Source organism: Paramormyrops kingsleyae, chromosome 6 (assembly GCF_048594095.1).
Source record: "Paramormyrops kingsleyae isolate MSU_618 chromosome 6, PKINGS_0.4, whole genome shotgun sequence".
NCBI classification, from domain to species: domain Eukaryota; kingdom Metazoa; phylum Chordata; class Actinopteri; order Osteoglossiformes; family Mormyridae; genus Paramormyrops; species Paramormyrops kingsleyae.
Genome location: NC_132802.1, coordinates 5535127 through 5562068, shown reverse-complemented (window position 1 = coordinate 5562068; position 26942 = coordinate 5535127). Strand labels below are relative to the sequence as shown.

Genomic DNA, 26942 nt, shown 5'->3' with positions numbered 1-26942 from the left:
TTTGTCGCTGATGTAAACATCCGGTTTTTGGCTATCTGCTGTATGGGAATTGCTAGTGTGGTCAGTTTGCAAAAATAGCCAATTAGACCAATTAGACTGCTACAATTTCTATTCACAGATGCTCTTAAAGTCAGCCAGATAAAACATTAAACCTGCATTTATTAAACAAGAAAAGATATAAATCATTCTACTTTTTTGTTTTACTAGTTTTTACACATATTACATCTCAGCATTGGCTGTGCCAACACTACTATTGAAACCACAATGCAAGACAAAAAAATACATATACCTATATGATTTAATATTGAAAACTGGTTAACAGTTGATATATAGATTTTTACAGTATATTCCATGCTAAGAAATAAAAATGCATACAGTACTAGGTACAGAGCAACAATGTTGGGAAAAAAGTAAATATGGTCGTAGAGACAGTTAAGGCTTAAATGTGTAAAAAAATAACAAATTAATATTTAGACATGAGTAACAGGGTTATCAAAGAGGTCTTTTATACATAACTATACACATTTTACCAAGAAAAAAAAATGAAGTCTCTTAAAATTTTAATTATAAAAGGTCATAAGGTATATTTAAAGTATAAATGTAAATATGCTCATTTACACCATAAAAAAGTTAGAGCAGGGATCTGCTGTTGGCAGCTTGATTTCTGGGAGAAATGGCCAAACGGCTCGCATTTCTATATTTAACAAAATATAGATTGCACATAAACCTAAAACCTTTGATTTATTCAAAATGTCACGGTGACACTGCCAGCAAATCGCATGATGTTCAGACCTAAGTCCCAGCTTCCCCCCCCCCCCCCAAATTACATAGCTTAACGTCAAAACCTGCCAAATCATGTCTGTACAGTCGTTAAAGACAAAGGAGGGGGGGGGGGGGAGATTTCTGAGTGAAAGTTAAGCAGGGCTATGGAAACGGCAATAAAAAAAGCAAATGTCAACATGGGAATGTTTATATACCGACCTTGCAGATATGTCGTTAATGCTGGAACCATTGCATATGCAGCACATTTGATGAATCCAGCACAGAAAGCCACGAGTGAACCAGTTCTTAAAATTTATTAGAGTGTTTAACACATTGTTGACCATTGTGTGTTTTATCGCTTGGCAGAAGTTTCACACAAGGACTGCATCATACTGTCCTGAAGTACTCTGTGATACCAACTATAGTTATCCAATAGCAACATGTACCTTCTGAAAACCATAGTACTGTCATGATCTCTCCATAATGTGTTAGTAGAATTATTATGTGTGTCCCAGATTATCTCAAAGGTTCTAATCGTCAAACATTTGAGCGTCACAGTGGTGTTTAAGAAAAACCACACACCACCTCGCATCATAAAAATTCGGTCGAATACCGTTTTTCTTTGTTTCTCAAACAAATCCCATTTAAACTTATCAATACTGATTATGACTGATTAAAAGCAGCCATAAAGTAGAATACATTTTACAACAAAAAAATACAATCAAGTTACAGTAGCTTCAGGAAAAACGTGGACTGTGCACATGCACCCGGCTCTGATCGATCCGCCTGAATAAAATTGAGCGCTAAATAAAAATGCACGTCTAGCTGAAGCAGCTTCAGCAATGCAGGCCAGTCCCTTTAACTACGGTAACTGTAGTAGCTGCACTTTATTCAGTCTTAATTGCTCATTTTAAGTATTTATTATCTATAAGAAACTCAGGGCTATTCTGTAATGCATTATGGCAGTCGAGAACTTAACAGTGGCCAAGACATCAAGGGAAGGACCAACACTGACACCTACTGTTTAACAGCGGTATTCTCCTCGGCTTAGGTACGCCAATGTGCAAAGCTCCTCTTTTTTGATTTTAACTCGATCAATCAGCTCCTCCATTGCTGAAATTTACTAAAGACTGGAAAAAATGTGAAATATTTTGTTTTGCATGACTGATTAAAAATGACCATTTTAATGAAATTTTCACTATGACCCCCCTCGATATTGTAAACATGAAAACCCCAAAGGAGAGAAATCAAAACGCTTTTAAATACATTAAAAGCTTTGAAATATTTTCCATGGTAATGATTATACGTCTTAAATAATATCTATCCTTTATGGGTCAAAAATATATTTTAATAATATAACAAGAGTGAAAGTGCTGTATAATCCTTTTTGGGCTTCTCAACCATAACTCCGCAATGGCACAGAAAGATTTTTTTGTCTTGAAGTACTTAGAGTCTGGCACATTTTTTGGAATGATTACAGAAATATTAAAAAAAGAATTAAAATAAAGGAAAACTAAAGAGCCTTAGGTTCATGAAGATAAAAAGACGACCTTCAGTCCTACGTGGGGCAGGATTTAGGGCAGCTGGTTCCTCAGATGAGGGAGATGCGAATGGGGATGTTGGGGGACTCGGTTCTCTGAGGGGACTGTTGAGTGACAAGGTGTTCCACCACCGTGTGCTTGGACATGTGCTTCATCAGGTAGGTCTCCTGAAACACAGAAGCACAAAAAACTCAGCTGATCCACGTGGGAGAAAAATCACAAGCTGATCACTATGATGTATGATTTAGAATGGACGGCATAGCATTAAATCAACACTCCTATCGATGCAAAACTGGCTTTTAAAAGTTAAACGTGTTTGTTTCGACAAACAACTGAGAAGCCCGTGCATTAACCCACGGAGCACAGAAGCCTCTTCCAGCAGAATTCACCAGTCACACTGATATCAAGAAGTAGTAAAACAGACCAACTGACTTTAGCTGTGTTACATGTATTTTAGATCAGATTTGGGTATTTGGCTGTATTCCATTAGTTTATTTCCAGCTTGTGCTAAGTTCATACCTAATGACAGTAAAAAACTGTCCTGAAAGAGACAGACGGGAAGGAAGAGAGAGAAGGGTAGCTCTGCAAGACAGAAACAGACGCCAGCTGAGTTCGCTGGCGGTCTTTGGTTTTATTTTCACATCTGATTAGTGTTACAATGTTGCATCACATTAGTTTGGTACATATGTTTTAGCTATATTTTTGCTGTTGTTTTCAATAGAAAGGAGGATGGATAACTGCTTTATGGATTTGTGGAAGAGGTGTCTGTTGTAATCTTTAAAAAAAAAAGTTTTACAGTCTGATAATATATATTAACTAATAATTAATAATAATGCACTGCACCAGTCTGGGTTTCCCTGTTGAGATTGCTGCCCCCGCGACCCGACCTCGGATAAGCGGAGGATAATAATGGATGGATAATAATAATAATGACACTTTATTGATCCCTGCGTGGAAATTCTCTATTCACCTACCCAATCTTGCTCTCCACAACACATAGACACATATTTAGGTGAGAGTAAGCTTACTAGCGAAGGGCAGGGGGGTTAAGGACCTCACTCAATGGGCCGTGAACATGTGACTATTCTGCTGAACAGTCACATGTCCATTTCAAACGTTCAAATCATCGAGCTTGGAGAAAGCAGAAAGTGCAAGACGGGATGTGAAGCTGCTAAAAGATTAAGGAAAAAAAAACCCATCCAATGTCTGAACTTGAATTTGTATCTATATCTGTGATATCCCTGTAGCCGGACAGCGGCACACAACAAATTAGAGCAGCGTTTCCCAACCCGGTCCTTGGAGATCCGCAGACGGACCACGTTTTGCTTCCTCCCAGCTCCCTGCTAGATTGTCCACATTTTTGCAAAAACATGGGCAGTCTGCGGGTCCCCGAGGACCGGACTGGGAAACACCGAACTAGAGGATCACACAGAAAGGGCACAGCCTGGTCTCAGCGGGGACGCCGCTATGGACACGCATGTACTTACAGAGGTATACGCCCGACCACACATGCTGCAGCAGTATGCCTTCGCGTTCTTGATGGCGTGCGCCGACAGGTGGATCTGCAGTGACGCGGAGTCAGAGTAGGCCCGGTAGCAGTTGGGACACTTATACGGCTTGTCTTTGTTATGCTGTCTCTGGTGTGACTGAATTGGAAGGAGGGGAAGAAAAAACGAAAACAAACATTACTGCGGTTCAGTGGACTACAAATCTAGCTGTAGGTAACAAGTGAGCTACAAAATGTTTGTGATGTAAGACAGGGTGTTACCAGCTGAAATCCAGGAATCCGTAAAGCACGATCAAAGACATTCAACTCACCCAAAGAGGCACACAGGACCAGGACTTTATGATTAATACTGGACTCACTTCCTTCCTGTAACTCAGGTATTCTCTATTTCCTGGTCCTTCTAATACAGGTCTTGTTTGGGGGGTACTTTACAAAACTTAGAAAGTAATAATCCATGCACACCTCGGAATAACTACTTCAATTCATAAATACTACCAATCCTTCGAAAGATTACCTTCGAGTTGACTGTTGATCAGCTAACTTGGGGTTCACAATTATCTTCGGCAGAGATTAAGCTACGTTATGTGGTTGAAGAAAAAAAAAATCAACACTAACATGCTGTGAGGATTATCCTGCAAGTCGGCTGAAGAGAACATATATACTGTCCCTAAATAGTGATATGAAACAACTAGTATACTGTGAGAGTCTGTCTGATCGATGCCAGTGTTGGGAAGAATGTGGATCAAGGAGGATTTAACAATTAATCCTTTGCAAGTTACACAGACACACATAGATACACAGACAATACTAGCAGTCAAGGGCCATGTACTGTAGGTGTCAAAGTGGTTCATGATGGCTACCTGAAGGAAACTCACGCTGGGACGCACAAGGAGCAGCGAGGGCTGGATTCAAATGCTGACGCTATACACCTATACCAGCAAGCTTCTTCATAATTCATACTTTATTTATCAATAATAAAACTGAAAAATACCTACAGCTAGTCCAGCGTTTCAATAATACATTGCCAGACAGTTTATGATTGCGTGTCGTCCTTGGTTTACAGTTCTTCGTGAAGGCTCGTGTATTCAAATGCACTGCATCCTCACTGCATAAGCAGTTAATAAAAGGCCAGCTGTGCCAGAAACTGCGCGTGCACTGACCTGAAGATTGGAGAGCTGTGTGAAGGCTTTCTCGCACCCTGGATGGGCACATTTATACGGTCGGTCACCAGTATGAATTCTGTAAAATAAATACCTATGTAAACAAACATTTGGACAAATGCAAATGAAAAGCCTGCTAAAAAGAAAATATACATAAAATAAGCATAAATTATTCAATTTTTAGACTGCCGTTATCCATTAGCTGTTCATGTACTACGATACCTGTCCATGAGGGAACTTTACATACCCAACAAATTTTACCAACAAATCAGTTTCTCTAACTGATATCATCACTGGGATGATAATTTACTGTACAATTTAGGATTATTTTGCTGCTAAGTGGATTAGGACTCTCTTGCTGTATTTCGACAGTCACCTGTTCGAATCCCAAGGCCAGCAGACTAATGCCACCATAAGGCTTCTGAGCGAGGCCTTTACCCCCCAGCTCCAGGGGAGCTCCATGCTAGGTCACCCTGTGCTGTGACCCCCCAAGCTTGCTCTCACCTATGCGTGTCTGTGTGTCTCATGGAGAGCAAGATGGGGAAGGCAAAAAGAGAATTTCCCCACGGGGATTAATAAGGTATCACTGTCCTATTGTTTAAGAAATACAATCTAGAAATTCAAATACAGAAATCGATAGGGCATGACGTTTACTGACAAGACCAAAGCAACAGAGCAGGACTGCACAGGTACATCAGATGCAGAGTTGATTATAACATTCATAAGGAAAAAACAAAACAAAAAAAAAAACAGAATACTGACACAGCCAGAGAGAGAGAGAGAGAGAGAGAGAGAGAGAGAGATATATCTAAAGTGGGTAGCCTACAATTATTACCCTCCTCCCTTACTTATCTCCCCAATCAGATCATCACAAACGGTAGTGGAATTACAGCAAAATAAAAAAAATAATAATGAAAAATCAGACTGCTGGCGTACATGAAAGTTAAATCAACCGAACAAAACGTGTCACATTTCATAAATCATCCACTACCCAAAATATTTTAGTGTTCATGTGGACATTACAAAAAAGCACTAATAACACACTACAAATGTCAACAAAAGCTTCAAAGTGGAGCTCAGGGCTAAAGAAAATTTGTCTATAATTCATTCATTTCTTGACTGACTTTCTTTGCTCGGCAGAACTAAACCTGCCTGCTTTGGGTCTGTGACTCCGCCCCCCCACAGCCCCTGAGAAAACAAAGCACAACTTAGCTGTGAGTCAGAGTTTCTATTTTGACCAATTACGGTGCCAGAAGTGAGAGAACGTACATACGCATGCGAGAGCCCTGTGCTGGATGGGGTGTTGGCAGGATGCCCAGTAACACAGAACATGCTCCTGCAAACCCCACCACACATTCCTGGCATTAACCGCCGTTTAATGACGCTTCAGGAAAGAAAAAAAAAATAGAATGACTTAGGGCAGACTACATACTGTAATTGTAAATGCACTGCTATGTATCTGATAACTACGAGCATTGACAGTGTAAAGACATCTCTGCATACCCTTTTGTGGGCAGGGTCTTCCAAATCCCCCAAGAGCATGGCAGCCCCCCCAGCTGTTACAGAAACAAATGTGGTGAACTCCACCACCCCCACTTAGCTCATACTTTCCCCATTTATATGCACCGATGTTTCTTTTACCGAAACAATCCGAGCTATGCTCTACATTTGTCAGTGCTCCACGCCAATCTGCAGCATTCCTGTGCGATGTCGGTGTTCCGCGGCTCCCGGCAGCGGGTAACTATTGGATGTTTGAGTTTTATTATAAATGACAGAGGCCATAAATAAGGGGATGTGTCTCCCCAATATTGAATATTCAGGGCTGAACTATATTGGAAAACAAATCCAATAGCAATTTTTGGGTTTTGCTATAACCGTTTATAGCCTTTGCCATTTAACACATTTCTGTAATGATACAGATGGAACAGATAAGACAAATTAAGAGCGCGTTCCTTATCTTTAATTATGAATCTGTGCGTTACTGATGCCAATTTGCAGCGCATGCAGACGAGACATATATAGTGCCCTCCGCAATTACTGGCACCCCTTGTAGAGATTTGTAAATAGGGTTAGGAAAAAATCCACCTTTTGGTGAAGCAGCTTCATGTCAATCTGAAAAAATGAGAAAAATCCAGCCATTCACTGAAATGGCATCAAGAAATAATTATTTTAAGCAGAAACACACGTGCCACAATTATTGGTACCCCAGGAAATTATATTAACACAATGTAACTGAAGTATGTTTCCCCTGTAAATTGTGCAACTTTGAGTTTACTGGAGTGTGTAGGAACATTCAAGCTGTCATCCATGACTCCATGATTATCTGGGGAACAAACATGAGCAGCGATAATTTTGTTAACGTCATTGTTATCATCAACGACTAAGTCTATGACGAAGTGTATTGACACTTTAAACAAATAAAAACAAGACGTAAATGTTTGCCAGAGACGAGATACAATCAGAACTAATGTAGTTTGGGTAAGGCAGGGGTATTCAAAAATTCTAAAATTCTAAAATTCTAAAATTTAAAGAGGTCCAGTTAGAGAAGAATTCTTGAAGCAAAGGTCTGGAAGATCGTAACGTCTAACTATTTATTGTGATATATATTTAAGTAGCCCGTTAGTTGTATCAACGTTGCATGTACTCATATCTGACGGTCAGATCAAAATTAATTCAGTACAATTCAAAAACGTTTTGACAGTACTTATTGTCACGTGACATAGAGCTGAACATACAGTGGTACCTCGGTTCTCGAACTTAATCCGTTCCGGACTCCGGATCGAATCCAAAAAAGTTCGAGTTCTGATCGAATTTTTCCCATAAGAAATAATGGAAAACGACTTGATTGGTTCCCGGCCCCCCAAAATTACACCTAAATATGTTTTTTTTTTAAGCATTTAAACACAAAATGAACAGGATAAAACAAGAGCAGCATTTTTTTCTCAATGGCTTCCAAAACGATAAAGATCTTATCCCAACATTACCCCTGTCCTGCCCCGATCGTCCACTCCTTCCGTGTGCCACGCCCCCTCGTTAACCTCGTGTGGGATCCCTATGTGATCAGATGTTTCTGGTTGTTGTCATTAGTCCTCTGTATTAAGTCCACGTTTCAGTTTGTTTCCCCAGTCCGGTCATTGGCTGCGTTCGACTTGCTTACAGCGCTGGCTTAAAGTAACGCATTCTGATCCTGACGCAATGCATTACGGTTAGATGCATTGCGACCTCTCACCCGGCTGCACAAACTGGAACCGCCTCCGTCACGACACACCTTTGCCCTTATTGGCTGAAGAGTTTAGCTACACGCATGACGTTTGTATCCCAGGCAGTTCCCATGCGTAATCTGCCATTTCTCTCGAATATCACGTAAAGCAGCGAGAACTGGTTTTCAGTTAATTTACCTGGTAAAATAAAGTTTAAATAAATGACATAAATGCTCTAATAGTACACGTAAGTTAGTGGTTTATTTATTGTTAGTTACTGTAATGTTGCGCTGCTTTATTTGGTTAATCGTCCAGTCTGTGAAGAAGGCATTCAAGTAAGAATTGCATTGTAGTATGACTCATTTCCTGGCATGTACAGTACAATTTATATTAGGTCAGCGTTCACGGTTCGACTTCTGATATTCAGATCGAGTTCTAGGTCAAACTGGTTTGTTCGACTTTCAAGAAATTCGAGTTCTAGTGAGTTCGAGAACCGAGGTACCACTGTATATGTATGACTGCTGAAATGGATACTGTTTTCTCATTTACTAGTTTTAAAAGGACATTTTAAAAGTAGGGTTGCATTTCAAAATGAGATTAAATAAAATGTGAAAATTGTGCGTTTCAATAAACCATAAACCCTAATACAATCGTTTTTATGTAATATATTTTAGTGTTCATACATTTAAGTATTGGTTTATTATGAAACGTGACGTTTTTCTCATATTAGCTTTATATTTGGCGGAGTAATAACGCAAACGGAATGACGAGTTGTTTCAGGTGAAAACAGTGCATGCCAATTTTTAAATTTCAAATAAAACGCAGGGTTGGCAACTTCGGCCAGCTGGCTGGAGTGAGATTTTCAGTTCAAGTTGTCGGCACACAAATGAAACAGTTCTTACCTTGTAAATAGTCTGCTCTTGTATTTAACCGTGTAAATACACTTTTGACGTAGCTAATTTTACGTTTATAATGGTATAATATGGATTTGCCGTAAGATTCCCTGCGTGAGTCTGAAAGCATGAGTATCATGCCAGATGCTTGAGATTTGGCAACCCTGAAAACGTATGTATTTTTTTGTTTCACCTGAGTTGATTTATATGTCAGACCTTAACACCATTCCTTAACATTGGTTTCATTTCATCTTGGTGAACATAATGACTTTCAGAAATCGAAGGGAAACTTTAAACTTTTAATTTTAGTTGACTAAATCAACTGTAGTTTTAGTCAACTGTAATATTATATTTCGTCGACTAAAACTAAAATAATTTAGATGACTAAATTATGACAAACTACATTTTAGTCAAAAGACTGACTAAAACTTAATAAAAAATTTGCTGTGAGAATTAACACTGAACATGAGGTGACAGAGGTCACATTCCCTTAGTCATCCATCAACATGTGAAAGAAAAGAGAATATACAAACCAAATGAGGGAGAAGTGTATTGACCTTCATAAGTCAGGGAATGAGTATTAAAAAAATAGCCACTCGCCTGAAAAAATGTCAATTTCTACTGTTAGGGCAATACCAAAAAAGTGGACAACAACTGGAACTGTTAGAAACCTGCCTGGAAAAGGACCCAAGTTTATTTAGCCCTCATGTACAGTGAAGAGGATCATAAGAGAGGCAAAAAAATCCCCAAGGATTACTGGTGGTGAATTACAAGGCAATGTAAAATAATGATTTCTTGATGAAGGATTATTTTTCCTCTCCTGGAGCCGACACCTTATCATGGTGGAGGGGTTTGCGTGTTCCAGTGATCCCAGGAGCTAAGTTGCCCAGGGTTTAATGCCCCTGGTAGGGTCACCCAAGGCAAACAGGTCCTGGGTGAGGAACCAGACGAAGTGCGGCTCATTAGACCCCTTATGGTAAGAAAAACATTTGATCCACGATTTCCCTTGTGGGTCACCCCCTGGAGCCAGGCCTGTTTATGGTGGGGATGGGGCACTGCTGACCTCAACTCGGGATGCTTTGGGTCAGTGGAGGGAATACTTCGAAGACCTCCTCAATCCCACCAACACACCTTCCAATGTGGGGACTTGGGTGTGGACTCCCCTATCTCGGGGGCGGAGGTCGCTGTGGTGGTTAAAAAGCTCCTCAGTGGCCGGGCCCCGGGGGTGGATGAGATCCACCCGGAGTTCCTTAAGGCTCTGGATGCTGTGGGGCTGTCCTGGTTAACACGCATCTACAGCATCGCGTGGACATCAGGGGCAGTGCCTCTGGACTGGCAGACCAGGGTGGTGGTCCCCCTCTTTAAGAAGGGGGACTGGAGGGTGCACTCCAACTATAGGGGATCACACTCCTCAGCCTCCCTGGTAAGGTCTATTCGGGGGTTCTGGAGAGGAGGGTCCGCCGGACTGTCGAACCTCGGATTCAGGAGGAGCAGTGTGGTATTCGCCCTGGTCATGGAATAGTGGACCAGCTCTATACTCTCCGCAGGGTTCATGGGAGTTTGCCCCACCAGTCTACATGTGTTTTGTGGACTTGGAGAAGGCATTTGACCGTGTCCCTCGGGGAGTCCTGTGGGGGGTGCTCCGGGAGTACGGGGTGCCGGGCTGCCTTATAAGGGCTGTTTGGTCCCTGTATGACCGGTGAGCTTGGTCCGCATGGTCAGCAATAAGTTGGACTCGTTTCCAGTGAGGGTTGGACTCCGTCAGGGCTGCCCTTTGTCACCGATTCTGTTCATAGCTTTTATAGATGGAATTTCTAGGCGCAGCCAGGGTGCTGAGGGTGTCCGGTTTGGTGACCTCAGGATTAGGTCTCTGCTTTTTGCAGATGATGTGGTTATGTTGGCTTCATCGGACCGTGACCTTCGGCTCTCACTGGAGCAGTTCGCAGCCGAGTGTGAAGCGGCTGGGATGAGAATTAGTGCCTCCAAATCCGAGACCATGGTCCTCAGCCGGAAAAGGGTAGAATGGTCTCTCCGGGTCAGGGAGGGGGTCCTCCCCCAAGTATCTCGGGGTCTTGTTCACGAGTGAGGGAAGGATGGAGCGGGAGATCGACAGGCGGATCGGCAGGCGCTGCATCGGTCTGTCATGGTGAAGATGGAGCTGAGCCAAAAGGCAAAGCTCTCGATTTACCAGTCGATCTACGTTCCTACCCTCACCTATGGTCACGAGCTGTGGGTAGTGACCAAAAGAACTAGATCGTGAGTACAAGCAGACAAAATGGGTTTCCTCCGCAGGGTGGCTGGGCTCTCCCTTAGAGATAGGGTGAGGAGCTGGGTCATTCGGGAGGGACTCAGAGTAGAGCCGCTGCTCCTCTGCAATGAGAGGAGCCAGATGAGGTGGCTCGGGCATCTGCTTTGGATGCCACCTGGACACCTCCCTGGTGAGGTGTTCCGGGCATGTCCCACTGGGAGGAGGCCCTGGGAAAGACCCAGGACATGATGGAGGGACTATATCTCTGGGCTGGCCTGGGAACGCCTCGGGATTCCCCCGGAAGAGCTGGATGAAGTGGCCGGGGAGAGGGAAGTCTGGGTTTCCCTGCTGAGACTGCTGCCCCCGCGACCCGACCTCAGATAAGCGGAGATAATGGATGGATGGATTATTTATTTATTTATTTCAATGAAAGGTTGGATTTTCCTCATTTTTTCAGTGTGACATGAAGCTACTTCACTAATAGGTGGATTTTTTCTAACCTTTTTTTATACAAATCTTTACAATGGGTGTCAGTAATTGTGGAGGGCGCACTACCTAACACAGACTGTAGTCCTATATCAGATATTTGTCATATGAACAAGCTGTTTTTCATTATGTTTAGTTGTAAAACTGTACCCTAAACAGTGTTCATCTAATTTTAAATGATGAAATCTTTATTATTCTGAAATTATTTTAAAAACTTTCATACATCACATCCTTTCACTATATGACAGTTGCAATGTCAAGATATACATCACACCCCCCCCCCCCCACTGCGGGAGCAAATTCCAAATCCCCCCCAATGTGAAACTCCTGACGCCACTGATAAATGACATATCTAGCCCTAGCAACACTTAAATGAATGTTGTCTCTTTGACAGCTATACCCTTAATAATATAATAATAATATATAATAATATGTATTATCTGCCTCACTGGTAAGTCACTAAATAAACATGTTAAATAAATGTCTCTCAAGTCCTCTTAATTATAACCAGCGGTGGGGGAAAAAGCAGCTTTGTAAGTCAGTATCGGCAATGGCTGATAATAAGCAATATTGCTCACACTGGGCTCAATTGTTACCACTTCCTTATTCAATTCAATTCATTTTTATATAGCACCTTTCAGAACAGTCACCCCAAGACACTCTACATGGGTGTGCTGTGATGCATCCACCTTATAGCACCTACTGCCCATAGCAGGATGCTGTGTGTGGGGGGGCTCAACTTATATGTTGCTGCAGGTGAGAGTGTTGATTGGGGGGGGTTCACCTTGTGTGCTGCTGCAGGTGTGACAGTTGATGGGGGGGGGGGGTCTCACCTTGTGTGCTGCTGCAGGTGTGAGAGTTGATGGGGGGGGGGGTCTCACCTTGTGTGAGGCTGCAGGTGTGAGAGTTGATGGGGGGGGGGTCTCACCTTGTGTGCTGCTGCAGGTGTGAGAGTTGATGGGGGGGGGGTCTCACCTTGTGTGCTGCTGCAGGTGTGAGAGTTGATGGGGGGGGGGGGTCTCACCTTGTGTGAGGCTGCAGGTGTGAGAGTTGATGGGGGGGGGGTCTCACCTTGTGTGCTGCTGCAGGTGTGAGAGTTGATGGGGGGGGGGGGTCTCACCTTGTGTGCTGCTGCAGGTGTGAGAGTTGATGGGGGGGGGGGTCTCACCTTGTGTGAGGCTGCAGGTGTGAGTTGATGGGGGGGGGTCTCACCTTGTGTGAGGCTGCAGGTGTGAGAGTTGATGGGGGGGGGTCTCACCTTGTGTGAGGCTGCAGGTGTGAGAGTTGATGGGGGGGGGTCTCACCTTGTGTGCTGCTGCAGGTGTGAGAGTTCATGGGGGGGGGTCTCACCTTGTGTGCTGCTGCAGGTGTGAGAGTTGATGGGGGGGTCTCACCTTGTGTGAGGCTGCAGGTGTGAGAGTTGATGGGGGGGGTCTCACCTTGTGTGAGGCTGCAGGTGTGAGAGTTGATGGGGGGGGGTCTCGCCTTGTGTGCTGCTGCAGGTGTGAGAGTTGATGGGGGGGGGTCTCACCTTGTGTGCTGCTGCAGGAGTGAGAGTTGATTGGGGGGGGGGTCTCACCTTGTGTGCTGCTGCAGGTGTGAGAGTTGATGGGGGGAGGGGGGTCTCACCTTGTGTGAGGCTGCAGGTGTGAGAGTTGATGGGGGGAGGGGGGTCTCACCTTGTGTGCTGCTGCAGGTGTGAGAGTTGATGGGGGGGGTCTCACCTTGTGTGAGGCTGCAGGTGTGAGAGTTGATGGGGGGAGGGGGGTCTCACCTTGTGTGAGGCTGCAGGTGTGAGAGTTGATGGGGGAAGGGGGGTCTCACCTTGTGTGCTGCTGCAGGTGTGAGAGTTGACGGAAGGAGTTCTCACAGTAGGAGCAGTGATAGGGCTTGACGCCCAGGTGTATGCGCAGGTGCTGGGCCAGGTAGGACGCGTTGGCGAAGGAGCGCGTGCAGTGGGGACACTTGTGTGGCTTGGCTTCGGTGTGCGACTTGGAGTGGATCTGCATGTCCGACTTCGTGAAGAAGGTCAGAGGGCAGACCTTGCACCTGCAAGACACCGCAAGGGGTCAGAAATGCACCCATGCAAGTTAGTCACCTGGTCTGAATCCCTAAATCAGTCTATGTTACAGACTCATTGTTCCAAATCTGTCACAGGATCAACATTAAGACTCCCTATTGTGGGATCTCAGTACCTACTAGGCATTATTATCCCATATATCCCAATAATGCTACCTGGCCTAACAAAGGCAGATCAGGGAAGGGTCCAAGCCTCAAAAAATGCTCTTTTCTAAAGTAATCATTTTCCCGTATTGCTGCACAACGATAGACTGACCTACCAATACACATCAGTAATGAATGTTCATGTTCCCTTTGTGCACAATGAAAGGGAGGTAACTCCAGGAAGCCAATCAAGCAATTACCCCATGCGGCATTTGCTCTTTAATATTAAGGACTGAAAAGAAAAAGCTGTCGCATACCATGGACACAGATTTTTAGATTCCACTTCTGCTCCCAAAACAAAATAGTAGTGCAAACAAACAGTGTAGTGGAAATTAAGCAAGTCTAGTATATATTCAATAATCAATTTATTTTTGTTGGTATTCATGGTGTAAAAGAGATGATACTGGCAGAGACCACTGCATCCCAACCTGTAGGTTTTTCCTTCCTTAGCAGCAATGGTGACTGTTGATTGGTCAGTGCCTGAGGCGAGGATGGGGTAGGGCACCACCAGTAGGGGGCCAGTAGGGTTCTCCGCCTTGATCTTCTTGCGCCCACGTTCCATTTTGGGTGGCGGCCCCAGGAACCCTGCCAGACCACCATTCTTGATTGGTTCCATTCCTGGACCGCTGGCTAATCCAGAAATTATATTTGGAGTTGGAGCGCCACCCATCCTGCTCTGGCTGCTGGAGGTGGGCGTGGTGGGGCTGATTGGCTCTGAGGTGCTATGGCTGCCAACACGAGAGGATGGAGCCACACCTGTCAGACACCAAAAAAATAGCATATTGACACAGCAGCACACTGACTGCAGCAGCACTATAAGGATGGACTTGAACAATTATGAGTCCAACCACCTAAACTAGTGTTTCCCAACCCATTCCTCAGGGACCTGCAGACGGTCCATGTTTTTGCTCCCTCCCAGCTCCCTGTCAGATAGTCCACATTTTTGCTCATAGGGAGCTGGGCACAGTGAGTGTGTCTGTGGGTCCCTGAGGACTGGATTGGGCACTGGCCTAAACACCAAAAGGGCACTGACCTAAAACTGACCTAAACACTGACCTAAACTGTTATTACCAAAAGAAACAACTTTAAAATGTAGATGAACCTCAAAAATGTAAATAATATAATCAATAATTCATGTCAGTAAACAAAAGCATTTCTGAGTTTGTTGAACCCTCTGTCCTGGGAGGTATTCCACAAAGCAGAATTTCCCAGTTAGCTGGATAAATTAAGCTAAACCTGAAAACTGTCCAATAGGGAGAGAGGTAAGCAATATTTCTATTGGACAATCCTTATATTTGGCTTAAGCTATCTGGCTAGTGAAGAAATTCTGTTTTGTGGAATAAAGGTTGCACTGGATGGAAAAAAGCCAAGGCTGCTTCCATGAATAGTAGTTTAGGAAGGAAACCACTCAAACAGAACAGTAATAGATATTTCCTTGATTACAGCCGACTCCTGTAGCCTTAGAACAGGGTTATACCTACCTCTGTGTCTTTAATGGTTCCTGTTCTTAACATCCTTCTGGAGCATAGTTACTCCCCCCCCCCAAAAAAAAAGAGGTAGAACTGTAGAAGAACCCTGCTCATGGAAAGGCTCATACCAGAAATGGGGACTCGAGTCACTGACTCGTGACTCGACTCTGTAAAACTGATGGAAAGATTTAGACTTGAGGGCAAATGACTTGACACTTGGACCCGGCTTTGATCCAATGACTCCAGAAGACTTGAGGTTCTATTCCTCATCTGGATACCATAACATTATTTTTATAATTTTATTGTAGATTACTTCACAACTGTCTACATTTTCAATTGGTTGAATACCTGTGGTGGGTTTCTGCTGCAGCTTTAGTTATAATCACTAAAGGTAAAAAAAACTGACTCAAATTACATGACTCAACTCAACTTGGACTCGAGTTATAAGTTATTGACTTGTGATTTGACAGCAAAAATGATGGAAAGATTTGGACTTGACTTGGACTTGAGGGCAAATGACTTGAGACTGGACTTCAATGTTTTGACTCAAGACTTTACTCGGACTTGCCAAGGAATGACTTGTTCCCATCACTGGCTTATACATTTTTATAAAGGCAACCAAAAGTAAATACTGATTATTAATGAGTGCTATTATCATCCCTAGCATGCAATCACTATTATATCACTTTATCCACAATGGCAGAGTAGAACGATGACTAAAACCATATTTTAAAAATATTTATCACCTGCAGATGTCATTCAAGTCATATTCTTCATGAATCTTTTTTTGCCATGAATGGTTTACTAATGATTTAGTTCACTTATCAATCCATACCTAAATTCGTCCACAAAAGACAATATAACCATCTGTTTTATATACTACTATTCTAATAGCACTCATGTCACCAAACACTGTCTAAAAGGCCAAAGAATCGCAGAGTCTTAACCGTAAATGTGTTACCGTTATATCCAAACCGGTGGCTGACGTCTACACTTGAAGCTCCCCTCTTCAAAGTAATCCCTTCACCAATGAACAATTCTGCTTGAGTCTCCAGTCTCTTTATCTTTTATTTATGTCTCCTCGCTCTTGATGTCAGTGAACTACACTATATGAGAAAGGCAGCTCTTGACGAACTTAATTCAAGCAACAAAAAATAGAAAATGCCATGTAGGACAAGACTTACTATTTCAGGCAAGGTAATTAAAATGTCTGTGTTTACCAAATTCCTAATCGGTTGGTAATTAATTAGTTACAAAATAGCTTGAGGCGTGCTATAGTAACATCCATACAACTGCTTCTCCAGTTCATTGTTGTGGTGAGGCTCAACACTATCCCAGGAAGCACAGACCTGGGAACAAGAACCGCTTGGACAGGATACCAGGTTTTCATACTATAGACCCATCTCTATGTAAATAATCACTCAAAGTGCCTTTTTTTATATGGCTATTCTTTAGAACCGCCAATACATCTAATAATCCTAGATATACGGTAATAAATATTACAAGGACTAAACATAACTATTAAAATATTAACCTATATAAATAAGACAATCTGTAAGATGTACTTCCTTGAATTAAAGTTAAGTGAATAATCTCACAGCAAACAAAATCCAAAAATCATTACAGCAGCACTATAGTGGTATGGCAAAAGTAGACGCATCACGAGCCCCCAAGTCCCGAATGAACGCGCACAAGCCCTGCAAGGATTGCTTAGCTCAGATGTTTTAACAACCATGCTCTGAGTTTGAGAATTCCATACAATAGTCCTAGTCCAGGACTGCGTTTCTCGAACCTTTGTACTGCTACGATCATTGAAATTTCAAAGAGAGAGAATTCAATACGAAGGCCCTTGGACCAATTATGTGTCTGGGCTAAACCCCTTAAGATCCTAGCAACACACCTGGGTTATAGTGATACTTCATATAGCTGGTTTTCTTAACGCTCATTATCAGAGCCAGTCAACCCATTAGGTGACATAAGATTGCTGTCCGAGTTAGCAAAGCATGCCACATGCTATTGTTTTGGTGATATCGTGGAAAAGATAAAGATTCTCCAGAGAGAGTGCTCAAGTGTTGGGGTGCGAAGCCATAGCTCTGCAGTCACAACATCTTTGTAAAAAGGAGATACTGTGGATAAACATGGTAAAAAGACATCAGTGGTGTGATAGTACTTTTTGCAGTTTAAAGTTCAACACGCAACAGACTGGTGCTGTATACAGTCAGTCCTGCTACAATATGACTAATGCAAACCTCACATTCACGGAAATAGCAAAACACACACATCCAATGGGAAAAACAGGGTTACAGGGAACGCGGCTCCAAAACATAGCAACTTACACCAAACAAATGAATTAATTAATGAAAATAGTGATACTACTGGCCAATAATGCAATTCATATTAAATAAGAAATAATAATAATATATTAATAAATTACATCATAAACATGGCACAAACATGACGGATTATGGTATACGAAGGGGCACCATGCGGCCGGGCATGCACACGGCACAACCGCGACGGATTACGGTATGCGGAGGGACACCACGCGGCCGGGCGTGCACACGGCACAAACATGACGGATTACGGTATGCGGAGGGACACCATGCGGCCGGGCGTGCACACGGCACAAACATGACGGATTACGGTATGCGAAGGGGCACCACGCGGCCGGGCGTGCACACGGCACAAACATAACAGATTATGGAATGCAGAAGGCCAGTGAAGGTCACATGGCTACAGACAGTCTACAAAAATATAAGTGAATGAAAAGGTTGTGTGTTTTCAGTGTTTCCCCTACCATTATATTAGGGGGGTGCCCCCCCCCCCCAACGGCACCTCCCGTTAATTTTATTTAATTTACAAAAAGTTTGATTCTTAGAGATCTGAAAACCAGTTTGCTATTCACTAAAAAGAACCGGTTCAAAATAATTTGTTCACGAATCAGACAAAACTATCAATATCTTTGATAGCTGTTTTCGTGTGCAAGTAGTGTTTCTCACAAGGACCACATCGCGCTGTGCTTTTTTCTGTGACTGAAAATCGCATGAAAATTCTGTGAATAAAAATGCGATTCCATGTTATATTAGACTTAGGTACTAATATATCAACCATGTTAGAACAGATCGTAGCAAGACTGTTCTGTAAACTCTGCTAAAACTAAACTGGAAATACTGCAAACTTCTTTCACCACCTGATGCATTGCCCTCCAGTAGAACATACAGAATGAAACCACTTACAGTCACGAACAGCAGCTGTTAGGGTTTCCACTTTCAAGGAATACCGGACAAATGATGTCCCATGTTAGTTAAAAATGGAACACGGCATTTTGCTTTTTACTATGGTATGGATGGATAACTCTACGAGAAATGTAAAATCCATTCCCTGGAATGAGCAGCGAGACAGAAAAATACCCAGCAACAAATCATACTATCAGCATTTTATAGTGTCACAAGGTGCAACAAAAAAAATTGTATGACTTATCAAATTAAAATTAATTTATTAAATTAGATTGCAGTTTCCAGTCTATTCAATCTGCACCCATGCAATTCTAAGGCAATTTTAAGCAAAAATGGAGATTTGAACTAAAGATATAATGACCTGAATAATACCATGATAACGATCGATATTGACTAATATGAAAAAAATCATTGTGATAAAACAATTTGCCGTATCACCCCACCCTACGAGGGGAAATCTGCTGCCCCCCCAGACACCGACATGACAAAATGATGAATAGCTGGACAGTATGGTGGGGAAGGCAGAGAAACCATGGATTATTGCATTGCATGTTTTTTTTTCCTGCAGAAATACCTCTCTGACTGCCGTGAACTATTTAAAAAGATGTACAGGCAGAAATATTATTTCCAGTACACTTATTTTCTGTGTGTATCTTAGAAAGACATTTGCTTCACAGTTGGATGCAGAAGTCCTGGGGATTAAGCTGAAATACAGTACATCCCCAACAACAACCTGGGGGCTTGGCAAACAGTGATGAAGACTCATGTGTTATAGCTGAATAAAGAATCATAGCATTTTCAGCATTTTTTTTTTTTAAAGTAAAAACTCCAGAGGTTACCTGACAGATGATTGACTCTAATGGGTTGGTCTACAATCTGACGCAGATGCCAATCCTCTCTCAGACCTTTGGTTTTCACAGCTGACTTGTCATCCAGGTTCAAATTTATATCACCAAGAATAAGGCCTATGACAGAAAGGTGGGAAATTTACTTGAAACAGACACTTAAGAGTACCTGGTCAAAGACATCATGGCAGAATGAGCATTTCAGCAGTGAAATCCTTGTAAGTATCCCTTACAATATAAAATACTCAAATGTTAAAACCACAAGGAAATCCTACAAGAGAGCAGTCGTATCATATTATGTGACAAAGTAATATAACTCTATCTTATACCTGTCACTGAGCTGGAGGCGGGACGGGCGTGCAAGGCGATGTCAGGCTGCGACTGGCTGTGGGAATGGAGCGACGAGCCCTGCTGTAGCTTGGGGGCTGACATTGCGTGCTGGCCGCCCTCCGATGGCGAACCTGGGACCAGCAAAGGCTCCTGGGAAGGAACCGAAGTGGGAGGCAGGTGTGGGGGCCTGATTTTCTCAGCCATGAGCTGCTCTTTTATCTTATTGATCAGCACAATGTTATCCAGCTGCAGGTCAACAAACAGCAGAAAAATAAAGTACAGAGATGAATATGCACAGCAACGAGAGCAGCTAAATAAAATCATTTAATCACAGAAAACCGCTTCATATGCAATGCATTTTACATATATAAGCTCATAGCCATTTAGTAAATTGATCGCTGTGTCGCTTTCCCACTGCACCAGCTATGGTACTTCAAAGTGTTGGTTTTCCACTGGCACTGAAATTGGTACTGGCACTGAATGACATCACATCACCACCCCAAAATACCAAAACAATACCCCAGCTGGTTTGGCATTTTAGGTACTGGAAGTTTTGGTACTGATTCTCAACCAGAAGTCAGTAGAAAAGGAAAAGTACAGTATCAAAGGTACGGTACATGGTGTGGCAACATCCACACAGGCCCCTGGTTGGGACTGAATGTGGTGATTTATCATTTTTCTGACAGACCAGTTATAAAGCCTTAACTCAGAAAAACAACAAACGCCCATTAACAACATCCCAACATAATCCCACAGCAGTCAAACGAAAATTAAGGTGGCTTTTATTAACATATAAAAATAAAACAATAAAATTATAAAATAACGCAGTATTTTGAGCATGCACAGACTTAACATAAAAAATATCATTTCAAATAAACTTTTTTTTTTTTTTTTAAAGGTGTCTAAAACTTACAAAAAATATTTTAACTTTTTTAGGTATTTACAATAAAATCCTTATTGTAATTACTGTCACATCTAAATGCACATTATTTCGACTTGGTGATACACATCACTCCTCGTGCGTCTCGCCTATCCTCTGCAACGCAAGGCGCTACATTAATCCAAACGGCACTGATGTCTGGGATTCGGTGTCCAGCAGTCCAGCCGATTCAGTGCATGACCACTACTTAGCACTATTGAGGTTGCCCCCCCCCCCCCCCGCAAGCATCCCGTACTGCAAAAAGGATCCTTGGGGCTCAAACGCAATATGGAAAGAAAGAATCAACAGACCACTGCACCATCACAATATCTGCAATAATACGAAAAGCTTTTAAAAAAAATTCCCAGCATGCAGCAGGAGACGGACATGCTCACCTGGCCAGGCATAGAGGGAGGTGGCGGCCAGAAATAGGGATTATTAAATCGAGGCTCCGCCATCCTGGGACATAGGAGACAAGAATTTTTCAGACAAGGAGAGGGACATGCATTTGTGAGCTTCTCAGGACAGCCATGCCTGAACATTCCTACACTAATTCCTCCCCACATTTCAACCAAAAAACAAACAAAAATATTATAAATAGCTGTTTGGTCAACCTTTGTTATTCCGTAGTTATTCCCCCAACCTTACCTTTATTTAAAGGAAAACAAACAAACAAACAAACAAACAAACATTTCACGCATGACCAGGTCGTTCGCATCACACAGACCAGTATTTCCCAACCACATTTTTACAGGGAGCTGGCAGGGAGCAAAAACGTGGACTGCCTGGCAGGGAGCAAAAACGTGGACTGCCTGGCAGGGAGCAAAAACGTAGACTGCCTGGCAGGGAGCAAAAACGTGGACGGCCTGGCAGGGAGCAAAAACGTAGACTGCCTGGCAGGGAGCAAAAACGTGGACGGCCTGGCAGGGAGCAAAAACGTAGACGGCGCAAACGCTGACATAGACTTACAGTAAAGGCTGATTTATACTTCTGAACAGAATCCACGCCACAGGTAGCCGCGTACCTTACACCGTAACCTACGTTGTAGCATGATGCCTGCAGTTACTTTTCTGGGAAGAAGCCAGTCAAGTAACGCCGTAGGCTATGGCGTAGGCTATGCAACTACGCAGCTACCTGCAGTGGAGATTCTACACAGAAGTGTAAATCAGCCTTAAGTGTACTCTAATTAGATGCAGTCACACTCTTGCTAGGTATTCAAGTTAGTGTGGGGCACATGCATGTGGAACAGCCCTGGGGACCCCTGTGCAGAGGCGGCATGAAAGGTGATGCCAGAATCCCCTTCGCTCAACTCTGGATCTTTCAAAGACAGATCTCGAGAGCTGCGAGGTCTCCAAAGGCCGTGATTATGCTTCTTCACGCTCACTCTTATTTCAGAAATGCTCAGAAACTTACCCATCCACAGCCGTTTCACAATAAATAAATAAAATACATACATAAATAGATTCCCCCCCCCTTCCCTACCGCTGAAGCTTTTGCTTCATAAGAATCCTAATTTCTGAGATGAAAACACACTGAAACATTTTGCCTCGCAGAACATTGTCTCCCCTCATTTTTTCCTCAAACAGCAGTAAGCCGAAAATGGCCATTAAATGACTGGTGGTCTCTTTAAAACATAAAAGCTTTCCATTTTTTCCTTCCCATAAATGTGAATAACAACATTTTTGAAAAGCAGGGGGAAAAAAACTGCATAATTACTCAAAGGACAGTTTTGCACACGTTTTTTCATACATGGCCAGTTAAAACAATTGGGATCCTAGTTGAACTGGCCAAAAATATTTACATAAGTTGAAGACTGTGTTATACTAGCAGTACAACTGGGGCACTGGGGCAGATGTTGGACAATGCAGGACAGACTTCACTGTACGCAGCTGGTAACAGCAGGCTTTGAAGGAGAGACTACAGTGGAGACCGTTCTTTGTTTTTCTTTCCAAATTCTCTCCAGCAGGGGGAGGGGATGGGGAGAGGGGGTTGCAGTGCCAGTTGGAGGGGGAGCAGGCCACAGGAAACCCCAATCATGTTCAAAGACTGGCTAAGTAGCCTCCTTTATAAGGCGAATAGCGAGGATTCACTGGCTGACACTAGAACAATTGCATGCTGGGCGTGGCAGCATCTGCTCAGGCTGAACTGCTACCTAGCTGTAGCAGAAAGGATGCGCACTAGAGGGGTGTTTTAACCAAGAGGCATACTGGGAGCTGGCTGGGGCCAAACACTCTCCACCTCTTCGGCTCTCCTGGGGAAATCCAGTAGATGGGAATCCGAGTTCATAAAGGGCTTCAGAGTGCTGGTGTTTGTCCACCCAATTCCTTAATCTCTTTAGCGAAGATATTTTTAATGTAGGATAAAATGGCACTTCAGGGTCGCTAACAGAAAGGCAACCCTAAAAACACTGCAGTGATCCACTGGAATAGGTTACCCACCCCAACATACTCAACCTACCCTTGGATGTCTCCCGCTGACTGCTTTCCAAAACGGCAAGTACGTTCTAGTCAAGAGCGCGTTCTCTACTCAGTTTGGTAATCAGCAGCTTCTGAGTTGATATTTTACTGCATTTCTTCTGTAAAATGCTGCAAGTATACAGCAGATGCGGAACACTGCTTAAAACCCTTACAACATTTGAAAATAAATACCAACAACGTTGCTACACAAGGAGGATGGGGGAAAAACTCTTAATTTGGACATATACATAACCACTGTGTTATGTATACATCAATAATTTAAACTGACACCCCTATCTTATATAATGTCATGTCATTTCAGCGGGTTAGGACACTGTGCCTGTGATCAGAAGGTTGCTGGTTCAAATCCCAGGGCTGGCAGAGTGATATTACTGTTAGGCCCCTGAACAAGGCCCTTAACACCCTACACCCCCCCCCAACCCCCCACAATGCTCCAGGGAGTCTCTGACCCAGTTTTCTGAATTGTACATCACACTGCTGGGTAAATTAAAAGGTAAATTTGTCAAAATTGAACAGGTATCTAGATATCTGTCCAACTCAGGGTAAAAAAAAATAAATAAATACAAAAATCAAGCACAATAATATACTCCACTAATAAAATGCAAGATTATACCAGTCTCCTCTGCACGGAAAAACAAACCTAGAGCAACTGCCCTGAGACGCAGTCAATGAATGAGGAAGATTTAATTAACCAATTCATTTACTTCAAGTTCCAATGAATAATGCAGAAGGAATACCTTGAAGAAACAATCACTGAGATATTACAAATGATTTAAATCTAAAAATATACTTACAATGAATGAGGAAAAACTAAAACAATGACTGGCAAGACTAAGGACTCAATAGGGCTCATGAATAGGACGTAAAACTCCATTTGTTAGATCTGTGGCAGACTGTAACTAGGCTATTTTTTGGGAATTAGGTTGAACTGCTTAAAAAAACTTAATTTGCAGGTCAAAATGTGTAATTACAGAGGCAAAATCACTTATACTTGTGTTAAAAACAAGTTTAAATGATGTCGGAACTAAAGACCCGTGTGCAACAATAATTTCAGAGAAGGAAGAAAGGAAACTTTCCAACATGTCACTGACACCTGTATTATTAATGGAATTAAACCTAATTGTATTAAAAGCCTTTGCATTTAATGTATTTACTAATTTTATTGATTTATTAATGATACATTTGTTACTGAATACATTAAAGTAACATTGTTTGGTTAAAAATCAACAAAAGATACACTGAGATTGTATTACAGTTGTATTAAAATTGAACAGTAGTCATTCATAACGGATACTAAATAAGACGATAGAGAATAAATAAACTTGATATCCCACTTAATATGCCACAAAATTAGTTGAATTTTAAAAATACATACATGCTTTGCTAGACTTTGGTACAAGGTCTCAACATTATTTCCATTTGACTAAAAACGCTAAATTTTGGTTGCTTAAAATTATTTAAATTCATCGTTTTATAATAATCTTAAACGTGGGACTTAACCATAAACATTATTTCTTCACTTTCTTTAGTGAAAACTAATTCGAGACAGTATAGCCTAATAACAGCCTGTACATTTAATAACTATCAGGTATTGTTGTCTCATTTTTCAAACATTTATACCATATACATTATGGAATTCAGTAAAAGGTTTCAATATGGTCAAAAATTAGCCAGGACAATTTATCATCTTTAACAGACAGCGTTGAATATTAACGTCAATATTTCAGAAATATGAAACTATTTAAGTAAAGCCAACGTTATATTAACTAGTTATATGTTTCATTAATCGACTGAAACAATATACAATAAGGGACTTAACGCTTAACACTTGAAAACATATTTAAATAAAAATTTGCGTTTAATTTGTCTAACGGTTAAATAATTTAACGCATATACATTACAACTACAATAAAAGTTATCAAACTTTTATTTTACCTAGCTAGGCTAACTATAAGTTCCCTTCTTCGTTTTACATTAAAACACTATTTGTATAAAGCGTAGAAATGCAATGATTGCCCTGACAAAGAAAACTCGAATTGCCTCCAGCACCTATACCGCATTCTCAGACAGTTTTATTAAAATTTTCAGACAAAAGAAAAACAAAAATGGCAGCCCATCTTATTTTATAGGGATAGGACGCCATATTCTGCAGATCAAAAAATTTCAAAATTGCCTTTATAAAACGACACTAGTCATACTAAATATAAGCATGTCTACGTGCCACCAGGATATTTGCATTAAGTGCATCAATGATTGTTTACGGAGAAATACGGGTTTGAATAGCCCGGTTTAAAAAAAAAAAAAAAAGACACTTCCTACAACAATCATGCCTTGCAAAAAATAAACCTGCATTCAAAAGGAGATCGGTTATTTGCGCTTTGATTTCATGAGGAGGCCATCGCTGAACCTTTTATGTTTGTATTACAAGCAGCACACGTTGTCATTATTCTCATAAATGCACATCAATCGTGCCTTTTGCAAACATGCGCTTGCATGTGTAATTTTTGCCATTTCCAACTTTTTGGCGACTAAAAGGACCGAAAGAACTTGCCTGAAAATGCAATACAATCCCCCATCCACGCAGAACTTGCCATATAGAGGGTAAATAACGTATCTGCATACCGACCTGGCAACTCCGCTGCAGATTTCTCCTCTTGGAAATGAATATTATAAAAGGTTGAGATGTTCTTTCTGCCTGCCTTCAATCGGAGTTCAGACCTTCCGGGTCGCCTGCTGTTCACTTCTGGGTGCTGCAAGCTCAGAAACGCGTTAAGTGCCGTATTGTTGACAGTAAGTCGACAGAAAAATAAAATGTTCTAGAAAACATTAACATACCACTTAATAACTCGGCTGTTTTAAGATTTAAGGCGCACCAATAATAGAAAAGGGATGTTATATTTTAACAACTGCCCCGTGTTATAGGTTAAGAGCTGCGAAATAAACGCAGTCATATTTCTAATAATGTGTCAGTGACTCGATGGTGTCACACCATCCTCATATATTTAAAATTTGATTATAATCTCGATGTCATATTCTCACTTTCTGTTCCCTCTATAAGGGCTGACCAGTCGATTAATACTCATCATAAACCGCATAGGCATGTTTTAAATTAAAATTCATTCTTTGAAGTAAAACCAAAGGCATACATAATAGATAAAAGAATGAAGTATCATTGCCTTTTCTACTCGGTATTAATAACAGAATTCTTTCATAAATGCCAATTTATTTTGTAGCAGAGGAGTATTATTACCCTGCAATTAAGCGCTGATTTGAAAACCATTTATGTAGAATAACGGCATGTTAAGGATCAGATACCTTTCGATCGGTTGATCAAAAACACGGTCAGCCTATTTCAAAGAACACATGTGCGGGATTTATACTTTATATGTAGCCTATTCAAACATTTCAACCTGTTGTTATTAGATTCTATTAAGCAAAGTGGGAGTGATAGATTTATTAAGACATTTTCACATATATGACAAATCTCAGTAGACGAACTGCGCCTCAGGTAATAGGGCGGATTAACTGACGTCAACGTGAACTGTCTTCTTTTATGATAAGCGTATTATTATTTATTATACCATAGTCTACTCAGAAAACCAACGTGTTTCAGTTGAAGATTCTAATTATAACGAAGCGGGCATCC

General features: G+C 41.8%; 2 protein-coding genes across 2 annotated transcripts in view; both read right to left on the bottom strand.

The window, feature by feature from the left end:
* The window catches only part of LOC111859078 (epithelial membrane protein 3-like), a 234295-nt gene that overhangs the window by 78806 nt on the left and 128547 nt on the right, over nt 1-26942 (bottom strand). The gene's annotated exons all lie outside the window — the stretch shown is intronic.
* On the bottom strand, nt 140-26051 carry znf362b (zinc finger protein 362b). Its single transcript, XM_023841541.2, has 9 exons — nt 25923-26051; nt 21215-21278; nt 19900-20146; nt 19565-19690; nt 14449-14776; nt 13622-13846; nt 4971-5049; nt 3791-3949; nt 140-2470 (listed from the first exon to the last, which is right to left on the bottom strand). The coding sequence occupies exons 2-9, from the start codon at nt 21275-21277 to the stop codon at nt 2354-2356; spliced, it is 1344 nt and encodes a 447-aa protein (XP_023697309.1). The 5' UTR covers nt 21278; nt 25923-26051; the 3' UTR covers nt 140-2353.

What these genes read in the sequence shown, in the direction of transcription:
- znf362b (XM_023841541.2), bottom strand. Translation starts at nt 21,277, where the DNA reads ATGGCGGAGCCTCGATTTAATAATCCCTATTTCTGGCCGCCACCTCCC. An exon ending in TAGAGTCAATCATCTGTCAG is followed by an intron (nt 14,777 to 19,564) that starts GTAACCTCTGGA and finishes GGTGTCTGACAG; the next exon opens with GTGTGGCTCCATCCTCTCGT. An exon ending in CACCTGCAGCAGCACACAAG is followed by an intron (nt 5,050 to 13,621) that starts GTGAGACCCCCC and finishes TTTATTTTACAG; the next exon opens with AATTCATACTGGTGACCGAC.